We start from the raw sequence: 14,250 nt of genomic DNA, 5'->3' as shown, positions 1-14,250 counted from the left end.
TGGTATACTGGGCTTGGACTCTTAGTCATGAAGTATGAGAAATTTAAATGTAGTCGGGCAAAATTTTTTTTTAAAAAAAGGTTGGGTGCTTTATACCGTTCGGGTATTAAAAAATCCGAACATATAACAAAGTTTAATATAGCTTAGTTCACATGTAGATGTGTAGGTTGGATGATTTGTTAATACAATTACTCATAAATACTCTAATTAAGGAGTGATGAAAAAACTGTATTTTTACACTTCAATTACTGATTGAATCTTTGTATATTTTGGAAAATATATAAAGATAACTGATTGAATCTTTGTATATTTTGCATAACAAGCATGCAAATATCTCTTAGTTTTCTTGTTGATATAACATTTACATATTAGACGTGATGAAAACATCTATTATATCAATATCATCACAAATATAAATATCAATATATATATATATATATATATATATATAATATAAATATATAAAAGCTAGACTGGTATTAGATATGTTTTTTTTTATAATGATCAAGGGAACAATTGTAGGTGAAAAACAATGGTGAATTAATTGAGTTTTAACGCAAAATTATATTTTACCTATTGACTCATAGATTCATGAATGAAATGTTGCAATTTTGTATTCCAAGTTTGTAATTTTGCGATTTTGGTTTTTGTTTTTTTTTTTAATTTTTTTTAATAATTTTAATATTTTTTATATTAAATAAATATTGCTTACACCAAACACATTAATGTTATTAAAAAAAAAACAGGCAAAAATTTATGTAAGATGGTCTCACGGTTGTATTTTGTGAAACAAATGTCTTATTTGGGTCATCCATAAAAAATATTAATTTTTATGTTAAGAGTATGACTTTTTAGGCAAAAACTTGTGTGAGACGGTCTCACGGATCGTATTTGTGAGACAAATCTCTTATTTGAAAAAATATTACTTTTTATACTAAGTTAATCTGTGAGACGGGTCAACAGATTAAAATCCAGTGAAACGGTCTCATATGAGATCTACTATACTTTTTATTGTGAATATCGGTCGAATTGATTCAAAAAAATTGATGAGATCGTTTCACAATTGACCTACTCAAAATAATATATCTACCCCGAAAGGAAATAAAGCATGCAATGGAAGAACATCAATAATAGCAACGAGTACGGCGTTTCTGTTAATTCAGTTTTCATACCGCCATTTCCAATTTCTTCATTTGACTCGTTCTCTATTCAATTTCCATACTTCTCTATTCCTTCGAATTCCCTTCTACGTGCTCCCTCGCTGTTAGGCAAGCGCCTGAGCCTCCACTGAAATCTTCAAATTCCATTCCTTTTGACGGTTTCTGTTTTTAATTGTTCCAAGATTTGTTTTATGGCAGGTGATCGAATCGATTTGAATTTGTGCTGAACTGGTTTTTCAGTTTTAATACTGATAATGATGGAGAAGGCTGATCCTGCCCAGAAGCTGTACAATAGAATGCGGCTGTGGGAATTCCCGGATCAATACGTGATCGAGCCTACTGATGGATCTTCAGCCTCCTTTTTGGCAATCAGTTGCTTTGACGGCTCCATGAATCTTATCGGTAATACAATGCTTTTTCTAAAAAAATTTTTCCTTTTGTTGTTTGTAGTTGCATACTGATTTTATTTTCCGATGGTTTGTTGTGCAGATGAAATACCTCAGTGCAGCTCGCTTCGCGTTCCTCAAATTCGGACCATCTTTGGCGTGATTGGGATGCTCAAGCTAGTGGCTGGCAAGTTTTAAGCTTTATTATTTCTGTGAAATGAATGATATTGTACGTCGAGCTCGTTTCCTTTGTCCTCTCGGATCATCTGGATGGATGCTCAAATGATTTGTCTCACTATATCGTGCCATGAGGCATGATGCATAGATTATTATTGATGAAGGTCCTTGTTCCTTTTTAGTATCACATTTTGTTCATCAGTTTGCTGAAAACTTTAGTTAGGCACTTGAAGGGTGAATTTGTTTAGGATCAAGATGGGTGGTTGATTTTCTTTTCCCACATGATGGTGTAAAGGATGTAATCTCATATTATATGAAGAAATTATACCCATTGCTTGGTAGGTGAGTCTATCATCAGATTTTTGCAAGGATGTTTTATTCTGGGACGTTTCAAGCCTTTTAAGTGACATTTTTTTATCCTCATGCAATCTATTTCATCTACGGGCTTTCTATTCATGTGATAAATCTGAGTGAGCTGGAAAGGCACGCATTGGAATTTGGAAATTTCCTCTAGCCACTATTATAGCCATTGACACCATTGCTGCTAGGACAAAGCGAGAATGACATAGATCGGAAGGGGAAAAAGGTGTTTCTTCAGCATTGGGAATGGAGGTGGAGGCTAATTATTGGGTTGATGACTACAGTAGGATGCCATGTTTTGGAGATTTTAGGGAAATTATTGCTGACCATTATTCTTCCTGCTGGTTTCTTCCTCACTGCCTCCTGCTTGTTTGCCATAAAATTATTATTTACTAAATCCAGTGCCCTTTTAAAAGCTTTTCCCTCTTCATACAAGACCCTGTGTCACCTTCTGTTTGATGCCAACAAACCAACCTGAATCTGTTCCATATTTTATTTGAACTTAGGGAAACAATTGTCTATGGAAAATAATAACCAAATATGAAGTATTCATTAATGCCAGCTGGTTTAATATATTTTTTCATATTAAATTATTTGAAGATTGTTTTTCCAAAGCTAAACTTTTTCTGCGAGGTTAGAATATCTTCATCTCGGTTTTACTATAAAGAAGAAAATTCTAGTTTAGAATAGTAAGTTTGAGGATTGGATGGGAACTGTAAAGAATTTCATAAATCCACAATGAAAAATTGTGTAGAAATACATGCGATATTGTTTCTACTTTTCGTGTGACAGCCACAAAGATAGGAGTTTTCTGTAAATAGTAAAATATAAATTCCCAAACTTTGTCATTTTGTTTCTTTAAGGTTTAGATATTTGTTTCCATAATATCAGTGGTAATATCTCTTACTTTTACAGGGTCATATTTGTTCGTGATCACTGAACGTGAATGTGTTGGATCTTATTTGGGTTACCCTATCTTTAAAATTAATTCAATGAAGGTTTTACCTTGTGATAGTTCTCTCAAGAATTCTCCGGAAGAACAGGTTTATAAACAACCAAGTTTTTTCATTTCATGTTTGAAGCATAAGTATGTTGTTTCCATTACTGAGAACCTTTTCTTGTCCAGAAAAAGATGGAGAGCGAGTTTTTGCACTTGCTAAAAGTTGCTGAGGGGACTAATGGTCTATATTTTTCCTATGATGTGAATATAACATTGAGGTATCACATCATAAATGTGTTTCCAACAAATTTCTTGTGAGCAATTTCCTCATCATTGGCACATAGCAAAAATCGTCATAGCATGTTAAAAAGATGGCTTGGATTAGGATTGCAACTGATAATGCATGTCTATTTGTGAAAGATGGCTTTGATTAGGATTGCAACTGATAATGCATGTCTATTTGTGAAAGATTGGGCGCAAATTCTAGATTACATTAATTACCAAAACAAAAAGATAGTATGCACCGAACATTATAGATGACTAAATAGTATATAATAGGATTTAAAGATATGGATAAACAACTTGACAGTTTCCACCGTCAATCAGATGGTGAATGATTCATAATATTTTATTTAATTATCAAATCTCGTTGGAAAATTCTAGCTGTTTATTTTCATGATTTTATAACCTTCCCCAAAGGTATGTGTGCTTCCTACTTGAATGGCTAAATGTGGAACCCATTAACTGGGCAGGTGTTTGTAAAAAGCTAATACCAAGAATTATATGCAGTTAAATATTTATTTGGTATTACAGTATTATGTTTCAGTTTCTGGGATAGTTTGTATAAGTTTTTCAGATTTAAGGTCAAATCACTTTTCTCTCTCTCTCTATCACAGCCACTAAGCTGACCACTCAATTTCAAGAGAATCGATTAAGCCAAATTTTGCCAATGAACTCTCTAGAAAGAGTAATTTCTAAACAATTCATTTGTAAGATAGAGAAAACGGGAACATATTATTCATCATTGACGATGCTTTTTGTTTGTTTCCTAGGCCATCAAGTGTTTATGTTGTGAAGAATATGATAGTTGCAAACAACTATACTCATCCCACTACTTTTTCTTACATAATGCCTTTCCTTTAAGTTGAAGTGAGTTGATAGGATTATAGTAAACACGGTTTCCTTTCTTTCTTTTTGACATAGAAGATGACTATTTCTTGGGCATGCGAGTTTGCTACTTGGTTAAGTATTGCCTAATTCCTCTCATGCATAATGTTTTTGCTGAGGTATTTATCTGGTATAATCTTCTATATTCAAAATTTTTTCCTTTTATTTATGGGATTACAGGGCTCTAAAGATTTTTGTTGTTAATATCTGAAACATGTTTTGATATTTTTAGCAAGTATTTTAAGTTTATAAATTTTGACTCATCCTGCAGTTCTCAGCGGTTGCATGATTTGGGAGACGAATCGAAGTTGCTTCCTCTCTGGAGACAAGTAAGTGTTTTCTCAACATTACGATATGCTTGTGTTCCATTGACTGTAAAAAATGTAGATCACACTCATTAGCTTCTAGATCACACTCACTAGCTTCTAATCCTCATATATCTTTGTTTTATTGGCCTTATTTCACTGTTGCTACGTGTGTGGCATTTAGTGTCTCAAACATCAACATTTCAACTAAAATTTTTCTACAGGCAGATCCTAGATTTCTTTGGAACAGCTATATGTTGGAAGTGCTTATAGATAACAAGGTCAACTTTCCAATTGAATTAAATTAGTTATATATTCTTTCACAGGAAACATCCTTTTGATATTATAATAAATGATATGCTATTGCCTTATGCAGCTTGACCCATACTTACTTCCTATTATGCAAGGCAGTATCCTTTATAGTTCACCTCGTTTTACCTTATTTCATTTGGCTCATCATACCATACAGTCCATAATCCATATCACCAATCTTTGCTCATGAAGTTTAGCCTTAATTGGTCATCAGGTTTTCAAAACTTCCAGACTGCCATTGTGAAAGATATCCTTGATGTTACACTGATTGCACGAAGATGCACAAGGAGAACAGGTATCGAGGCAACTGTAGTTCTCATAGCCTTGCGCCTCCACCTCCATCCACTTCCCCTCTTATTTGATGTGTTGTATTGTTTATTGCCCATTAGACCTTCACAAAGGTGCTGTGGATATTTTGTTAGTTGTATGTGAAATTCCATTAAATCTTATCGGTGGTATATTGTGTGATTTGTCTCATATACACATTCTTCAGTCTTTTCTTTAGTTTACATGATGTCTTATATTTCCCGTGGTTCCAATTTTGCCTCTCTCCGAAGGCACCCGCATGTGGAGAAGAGGAGCTGATTCTGATGGTTTTGTTGCAAACTTTGTGGAAACCGAACAAATCATGCAACTGAATGGGTACACTGCATCATTTATTCAGGTGATCTCCTCGTAGTTCTTTAATGAATTTATGGTGTTGAAAATGTCATTGTTATGTTAGTAAATTTAGAGGCTGAAATTAACTATTTTATAGCTGAGATGTTGACTATATTTTATTTTGCTTCATTTCGACAATATATTGTTCATACTTCGGATGTGGATTTTTTTTAACAAATTAATTGCAATATTAATTTCTGGGTTGTACATACATCACCAGGATAAGACTCTTGTTTTACATAACATATAGCATTGGCAAAGTGCCTTCAAACGAGGGCATTAGTATTGAGTTTCGAACTTGAAGTGGCTCACGAAGAATGAAAAGAATATATCCTATTTGATTTCGAAGTCCTCATATAGCATTGTTTCTGATCAGATATGGTAGTTGATGCCACAAATCCGAAATAAAAAATTTAGTGTCACATGATGACCCCAAGTGTTAATGATTCTGATAGCTTAATATCTTACCTACTGAAGGTTTTTTTTCCTCTAATGTGAAATCATCTTCATATATCTTGCAAATTCGCAAAATAATTAATTATGGTAGTTATCCTCGGAATGCCATTCTCGGTCCTGAAAGTGAAACATATGCTATTTATTTTATTTATTAGATGGAATTTAGTTATCATTATGTATGGGTGGTGATATGGATCAACCGATCAACAACCATCTACCTACTTATACCCAATAACAAAATATATGGATGAAGATACACTCTTTAGTAGACCCAATTGTGGTTTTTATCGGAATTGGAATCTGAAATTGGATCCATCTCTTAAAAGTTGAAACTAAAACCTTTTCTTGTTCGGTTCCAAAACGCAAACTGGAAATGAGGACTTATGGTTCGATTCTGAATCCTAAACATAAGAAATCGAAACTACAATTGTGTGAAACCGTAGTTGTAACAGTAAATTAATATTAAATTGTAAGATCTTGTAGTTAATGAATTCAATATATATACTCAGTTTATATAATTCAATTCAATCTTTATTTTTATTGATTTTCATTGTTAAATGTTAGCAAAACATTAAATATTCATGATATTTTATAAAATAATGATCAAACAATTAGTTTAGTTAGTTTGATTACCTTTATGAATTATATCCCTATTTTTTTCCTTGACCTTTAAAACTAAATGAATAAATTTCAGTCAAAATGAAATCAAACCGTAAATAAATAGGAATAAAAACCGTTAGGAACCAGAACAAAAACCATATCCAAGCCATTTGGTTCTTGTTTTACCTTACATTAGAATCAGAACCGTCTGTTCTAGAACGAGAACTGTCGATTTTCGAACCATAGTCAGACCTGGTTTTTAGATTGCGAAAAGATCTCATAAAAATTGGATCTAATCCCTGGTTATTTCGAACGAGCATGGGTTCTAGTAGGTTGCTTATGACTTGCGTGTAATGGTGTAATTTCTTAGTATGATTAATTATGTTACAAGTAATGCAATTTGCTTCCTACAAAGAACACATTCATTTTATGCGTGTTTGCCTAAACCGGGACCTATTTTGAAATGTAAAATGTCACAAAAGCATGAAGTTGAGTGATATGATTTGACAACCTCTATCTGACCTTACCCACTTTTCAATCACCAAAAGAAGATGTTTGTGATTGCGCATCCATTTGCTACCCTTCATTATATAACATAATTTGTGTGAATTAATTGACCTCATACGCATGATGCCTTTGTCCCACGTTGGTTGAAAATAAGAGTTTAAAATGGTTATAAGTGGTTGTAATGGACTACTAGCCACTTGGGTTAATAAAGTAAAGACGAATATGAAAACAAAGTAGTTGCTACATGAACTCATTATAGCCGCACTTGCAGTGGCCTGGGTTGATGCATGATAATATGGTATTAGAGATGAACACCAACAAAAATACACCAAGAAGTAAGTGCTACATGTATGAGAGCCGACCTATTGAACTTGCAGGACAAAGTGCTACGTGAATGAGAACTGGCCTATTGAACCCTCGGGACAATGTGCCACGTGAATGCGAGCTGGCATCTTAAATCGGCAAGGCAAATTGCTACATTCACGAGAGCCACATCTTGAAATTATAGAAGCCGCCTTTAAATTCCCGACAATGGTGGATCGGTCTGTTAGGCGGCAATAGAACGTCAAGTTCTGAATGAGGGGTGATTATGATGCCCTTGTCCACATTGGTTGAGAATAAGAGTTTAAAATGGTTTCAATGGACTCGTATAAGAACTTGAGTTAACCATTTCCTAATACAAAGACAAAAACAAGGCACTTGCTTGCACGGGCCTGAGCCCGGGGCATGATGATACTAAAAAAATTCAAAACTTTATATGAAATCCTCTTACTAGTACATCGGGTCCTCCTGTTAGTAGGAGCTGAATATAATGATCATATATGATGTGATTATCATTTTGTGTTTATGAATAATAACTGTTCAATTTTTAAGTTCATTCATTTTTCTAAATTTTATTGTCCTTTGCTGATGCATTACATCATTTTTTTGGGTAATTTGTTCTTGTAGGTCCGAGGGTCAATCCCATTACTTTGGGATCAAGTTGTTGATCTGACATACAAGCCTAAATTTGAAATCGTGACACCTGAGGAAGCAGTGAGTAGTCTCCAGATTTTAATGTTCTGAAATCTTAACTATACTTATTAGTGATGTATTTTTTTCTGCTTAGCTAATTTCTTCCGGTACTCAACATCTGTAGCCTAGAGTAGTTGAGCGACATTTTTTGGATCTAAGAAAGAAATATGGAAATGTTCTAGCAGTTGATCTTGTCAATAAGGTACCTAACTCGTCCATGTCATTTATAACTTCCATGCAATATATTTGTGTGCTGTTATTCTCGGTATATTGTCCTTTTCTTCTAAACTTTTAACAGCATGGAGGTGAGGGACGCTTATGTGAAAAGTTTGGTGATGCAATGCAAAAAGTTGCTAGTGATGATATAAGGTAGATGTGCTTGACCAATCTTGTCAATTTACCATCCAATGATCGCATTAATGCCATCTGACTTTTTCCCAAACTTTGTAATGTTCTGCAGATATCTTCACTTCGATTTTCATAAAGTATGCGGCCATGTTCATTTTGAACGCCTTTCCATTCTTTATGATCAAAGTGAGGATTTTCTCATTAAAAACAGGTATTTCTCCATTCCAAAGAAACAGATAATTTTTGCTCCATAGATTGTCTGCATACTTTATCTCAAATTGTGATTTAAGTATTTTGAGAAGGAAGGAATGGTTTTCTGTTTTTTGGATGAAATAAACTGCACTGTATATAGCAGTCTCCCATAAATTGACCAATGCAGCAAAATAGGAAAAATAAACATTGACACTCCCAAAAATCAAGAATTTCATTAACAAAAATAAATATCTTATTCTCATTTCCAACACGAAAACAATTTGCTTTATTTACAATTTACACTGTATTCAACGAACTCCATCAAATACATAATCACCATATTCATCAGGTGAATAATGTTATGGACAGTTCTTATTAATTCTTTTGAAATATGGGATTGCTTCGTAGAGTATATGGAACCTTTTTTAAATTATTGGACGTGCTTACTGAGTTTTGCCTTGGTTATATATAGAAAAATAGGAACTTGCCAACACTCAGGCATTTAGTCATCGTCTGATATCAGATTATATGGTTGTGTTGCTCAAATTCTTTGTGGACTTATTGGGATGATAGGTATCTTTTGTTAAATGAAAAAGGGGAGAAAGTTGAGGGGCAAGTTGGAATTGTGAGGACAAATTGCATTGACTGCTTGGACCGTACAAATGTCACCCAGGTATAATTGTTTTTCTTTTGACTTGAAACTTAATTTTTGAATGTGAGCTCATACAAATGCTGCAGGGTGGGAAATTAATTGTCTTTTCCAGGGCTTTCTTTTACCACTTATTTGCAGAGAGATATGAAAAATATCCGCAAAGACCTGAAAATAAAAATGTTACGCATGAGAAAATAGTGTGAGGGTCTGAACATAAACATTCTATGTGTGAGGTTGCAAATTCGTTGAGTCCCCACTAGTTTGAGAGGCATCATTTATAGAATTGGAACAAGTTTCATATTAGTTATTTTTTAGAGCTCCCTGCTGGACTTGGGACAAGTTCTGATTTAATTGTTTGGGGAACTCCCTGCGAAGGTAAGGAATATTGTGCAACTTGGAATAAAAAGTCAAGTACAACCATGGAACTAAGTTGTACTTTGATGGATGGAAATAAGAGCATGTGATACGTGCAATATCTGTGGAGATCATCATCTCCCCCTACTATTGAAATGAATAGAGACTTGGTGTAGGTTCTCTCATATGGGTCAAAAGAAAATCATTACTGGTGCCAGTTATACTCTTAACGACAACCACTGACAAATTCTAACTAGGCTGCAGTTTGCAGTCTGCTAATTACATTAATTATGCATTTGTCCATTGATAAAATATCGACATATTAATCTAGTGGAATGGCTTAGCCTGAACGCCAACTTCTATTTTGTTTCTGTGGAGGATGTCATTCGTAATCTAATACAGTTAATACCTACGGATAAAATTCTTTTGTTCAATAGCTTTCAGCAAAATCTTTTTTCATCCTTTTTTATTGTTTGCAGAGCATGATAGCGCGTAAAATGCTTGAGTTTCAACTTCGCAGACTTGGTATTTTTAGTGCCGAGGAAACTATTGCTACACATCCGAATTTTGATGAAAACTTCAAAATTTGTCAGTACTGCTTTAACTTTAATAATTTTTTTAATGACTTACTAATTTTCATTTGCTTCACTGGCAATTGTGGGGATTTGATATTGATGTTTTCCTCAGATTATTGATGGCTTATTCTTCTCGCACATTTCTCTTGCTTGAAATTTACTTTTCAGTGTGGGCTGACCATGGGGATGACATAAGCATTCAGTACTCTGGTACTCCAGCCTTAAAAGGAGATTTTGTCAGGTATACTTTATTGAGTTATATCTATTTAAATGTTATTCTTTATGACTTGACTTGATTTTTGACTGTGTTTCGGAGAAGCATTGATGTTTATTTGTCATATATGACGAGTAAATTGGCAGAGAAGCTGTTAGTTCTGCTCCATTTCTTGTTGATCCATGGAACCACTCTCATAAACAAATGTCTTAAGTTGACAATCATTCAATGTATCTTGGCTTTTATTAATCGCATGAAAAATTTTGATGATTCTGACTAAATATTCTGAATATTTTTAAAAAATGATCTTCGATTTTGTTCCACAACTCTCACCCTTTGGATTAATGAAGCCGAGACATATATGAATATGAATCTCGTACACAGTAGGAACTCTGGCTGTGGGGCTACCTATATGCTTAGTCACTTTCTTTCACTTCCAATGTAGCAACAATAGTAGCATTGTATTTTTGGAACAACTGACCAGGCTAAGCAATTTCTAAAGTTATTTGTGGATGATAAATCTTAATAATCAGCTTGAGTTCTGCAATTGTTTTGAGAATAAATAAATATATCAGTTCATTTCAGAACCCTTTCTCACGTGTTTCATCTCCCTTTACTTTTATTTCCTTTTTTGACCAAAATTTGATTTGCTGTATCTTTTTTATGATTCACTATTAACTTTAATGTGGCAACAATGTGAAATTTAATTTTCTAGGTTGATGTTTTCTTTACATTCAGATTTGGGCATAGGACAATGCAAGGTATTATGAAAGATGGATGGAATGCTCTCATGCGTTACTACTTAAACAACTTCTGTGATGGCACAAAGCAGGTTTACATACTTGTCTCTCTGTTATTTATGGCTTGCAGATTGTTGAAGTTGTACAGTTGCTCAGCCATCATTGTAGAATTCAGTTTTATTATCTAATAGGGTACTAGTGACTTCTTATCTTTCTGCATCATGGTATTGATGGATTTCTCCAGTTGAAGTTCTTTCTTCTTTTGTGTACAAATTATGCTTCCATGAAGTTAATGATTCTTTTTCAAAATTTTCTTGGAACACTAAGCATGTAGGATTTGTGCTTCACTTTTTCAGGAAAAAAATGAGCAAATTACGCCTACATTTTTAACATTAACATTAACATTTCTGGACGTAAAATTATTAGGCACTGAAATTTATTTTTTCGTCTTACTTATTTTTCATCTGAAATGCTGATGAATTTCCTTTCATTTTTCTAAAGGACGCAATCGATTTATTACAAGGACATTATATTGTTTCTGTTTCCCGAAGCATGCCCCCTACAACACAGAAAGGTGGCATTGAGGCTATAGCTGTAAGCAATACATACAGTTGCCACCTTAACCCCATTTTCCTTCCTTAGGCATTGATAAAAATCTAGTTTCCCTGTGATTACGATGGTACTCCACTCTAGTTTTCTTATGATACCTTTTCTTATCAAATATGCTTTATGCTATTCGATTTCTGCAGTCGTTTCCACTAGCTTTGTCAATGATTATGACTGGGTTCTTCTTTGCCACAATTTCACTTAGACGAGGTAAGAAGGCACTCTTATCAACTATATCTTTTTACCATTAAAATCTTAAACTTGTTCCCTTAGTTGTTTGGAGAAGTATGTCCCAACTAAACAGGTGTCTTTTGTCAAAACCAATGCTGGGATCGATGTATAGTTGAAATGTTATTTTGCCTTGCAATCTTATCAACTATATCTTTTTACCATTAAATCTTAAACTTGGTCTCGTAGTTGTTTGGAGAAGTGTGTCCTAACTCTACAGGTGTCTCATTTCAAAACCATTGTCGGGTTTATATACAGTCGAAATGTTATTTGGGGATGAAGGGGCCACAAGTTGCAATAACCCTATTCTTGAAAAGTTCAATCTTCAACAAAACAACGAGCAATTAGATTGAGTTTGCTCATTCAAATGAGTGAAAAACACTCAAACTAATCCTCTGAAAACTCATTTAAGTATTTGAAACATCATGGAAGTTAAAATGTATGCGATCATAAAAGCAGTAAAGTAATGATGTTGAAAACAACAAAAAGAACCCAATATTATAGAGGTTTGATGGTGAGTAATTTTTTACATTCTCTTCCAATAGCAAGGAATCTCCTGGTAATCTTTGATCTACACCGATCTCCAAAGCCTTCACCGATCCGTGAATTTGCAAGACTCAAATGCTACATACATTTTGCAAGTACCAACCACCAACTTCTGGTTTTACATCAGTATTGCACTCAGTTACAAAAGTTTATGCATCGACAAAAATTACCCAAGAATCAGTATATCTCTATAAAGCTCAACATAAAAGTGATTTAAACTTTTTGCACAATAATCAATGAGGAGTAAAATCTCTAAGTCCTAGAATAATTAAGCTCAGTATCAGATTTCGCAGCTTAGAGACAAAATATTTTATGCATGCTTGAATAATTCGTGTTTGCTCGTGAATCATTCTTTTAGTTGGTTGTTTCATTAACTTTCAACTCTGAAATTCTTTGGCTATTTATAGACGGATATGAGTGATCATCAACATTCACAAAAAAAGATCCACTTGACATCATTGAATTGTATACACTAATTCCGCGACTAACTGTGTATCATACTGGTAACGACTCACTAACTAGCAGAGTTTATTAACAGTCTTTGTCCTATAGCTCAATTCAGCATAAAATTTGTGACGTTAATTTCTTGAAAAAATATCACAACATTATCAATTTCTGGACTGACATCCTTGATGAAATTCCTTTTGTCTGATGAAACTGTAAGTTTAGAAAAGAGAAACACTAACTATGCCAATTTAATTTTCTCTGTTGGAAATACTTGTCTTTGCTTAAAGATAGTTTTTCGAAGTAGTTAAACAATTCAGCTTTGCTTCTACTGAAATGTCTTTGTTGGTCAGACTCTTTGCTGTCTAACTATTCTTATTCTTTAATATCTATGACAAGTCTCCAGTCTTGTTTTTATCTTATCTGAAATTGAACGTCTAAGCCAGAATCCTTGCTCAGCTTCAGTCTCTTGAATTTGCTGAGAACAAAATACTAAGAAAATACAGCAGTTTACAATTCTAAGATTTTGATTTCACTGAAAATGGTTACAAAAATATTATTCTAATAGTTATAACTACATCTAGTTCCTCCTACATTATGTAGATGTGCGTCCATAGATGTACTAGTATTTTGGTAAATATGGATTATGGGTCATTGTTAAATTTTATAGTTACTGTCATAAGAGATGTGTTGCATGTAAAGGCACGACTCAATACATATGTTCAGTAAAAAAGATACGGCTACATATTTGAAACCATTTGCAAATTGATTGAAGTCATGATTTACTTAATTTCCTCTTGGAAGTTACACTAATTCATTTCTTTACGTGTATATATGTCTGCAGTTCAATATAACATGTGGAACTTGTTGTTTTCAATCATGTGGGCAAGCATGAGTTTGGGTTTAGCAGCATTCGTGAGGACCAATGGTCGCACATTCTGTAATCGTCCTCGTCTGCACCAACCTAGGCGTTGATTCTGATCAGTCAATGTCGTACGAAATTGCAACACCAAGTGATAACAATGAGGTTCATGGTAATTCGATTGTTATTTTTTGTATTTCAAATATAGTCACTTATCATCTTAGTTGTTATCTAACATACACTAACTAGCCTTTTATTGTATTTCAATGCTTATCTTGGACATATAAATTTTTTTCCCAAATTGTTGTGTTGAAAAATTAATCTCCTGGTGAAAAAATTGTATTCATTTTTAAGATTATACTGCACTTTTTGATGCATACTCGGCAAGCATCAATTGAGGAAGCCGAGTAGGAGACACTAAGGCGCTTATTGGTCATCGTCATAA

At 33.8% G+C, this 14,250-nt stretch overlaps 1 protein-coding gene across 2 annotated transcripts; it reads left to right on the top strand.

The window, feature by feature from the left end:
• Window positions 1–1,074: 1,074 nt before the first annotated feature.
• On the top strand, window positions 1,075–14,128 carry LOC140805941 (phosphoinositide phosphatase SAC7-like). Of its 2 annotated transcripts, none has more exons than XM_073162320.1 (21): window positions 1,075–1,140; window positions 1,359–1,562; window positions 1,650–1,733; window positions 2,999–3,126; window positions 3,210–3,301; window positions 4,462–4,519; window positions 4,720–4,776; window positions 4,872–4,905; window positions 5,022–5,102; window positions 5,365–5,471; window positions 7,979–8,065; window positions 8,169–8,246; window positions 8,343–8,413; window positions 8,505–8,603; window positions 9,158–9,257; window positions 10,070–10,178; window positions 10,334–10,406; window positions 11,118–11,211; window positions 11,621–11,713; window positions 11,869–11,935; window positions 13,788–14,128. In XM_073162320.1, the coding sequence occupies exons 2-21, from the start codon at window positions 1,415–1,417 to the stop codon at window positions 13,916–13,918; spliced, it is 1,791 nt and encodes a 596-aa protein (XP_073018421.1). In that variant the 5' UTR covers window positions 1,075–1,140; window positions 1,359–1,414; the 3' UTR covers window positions 13,919–14,128. The 2 variants fall into 2 exon arrangements, with proteins under 2 accessions (XP_073018421.1, XP_073018420.1); XM_073162319.1 differs by having other exon boundaries at window positions 1,081–1,268.
• Window positions 14,129–14,250: the final 122 nt, after the last annotated feature.

The sequence above is a fragment of the Primulina eburnea genome, chromosome 11, assembly GCF_022965805.1.
Source record: "Primulina eburnea isolate SZY01 chromosome 11, ASM2296580v1, whole genome shotgun sequence".
NCBI lineage: Eukaryota > Viridiplantae > Streptophyta > Magnoliopsida > Lamiales > Gesneriaceae > Primulina > Primulina eburnea.
Note: the sequence above shows the minus strand (reverse complement) of the source record. Positions and strands in the feature narration are given on the sequence as shown.

Excerpts from the sequence above, each read along its gene's own strand:
- LOC140805941 (XM_073162320.1), top strand. The coding sequence starts at position 1,415 with ATGATGGAGAAGGCTGATCCTGCCCAGAAGCTGTACAATAGAATGCGG. Across the intron at positions 4,777-4,871 it reads AAGTGCTTATAGATAACAAG|CTTGACCCATACTTACTTCC; the intron begins GTCAACTTTCCA and ends TGCCTTATGCAG. Across the intron at positions 10,179-10,333 it reads TGATGAAAACTTCAAAATTT|TGTGGGCTGACCATGGGGAT; the intron begins GTCAGTACTGCT and ends TTTACTTTTCAG.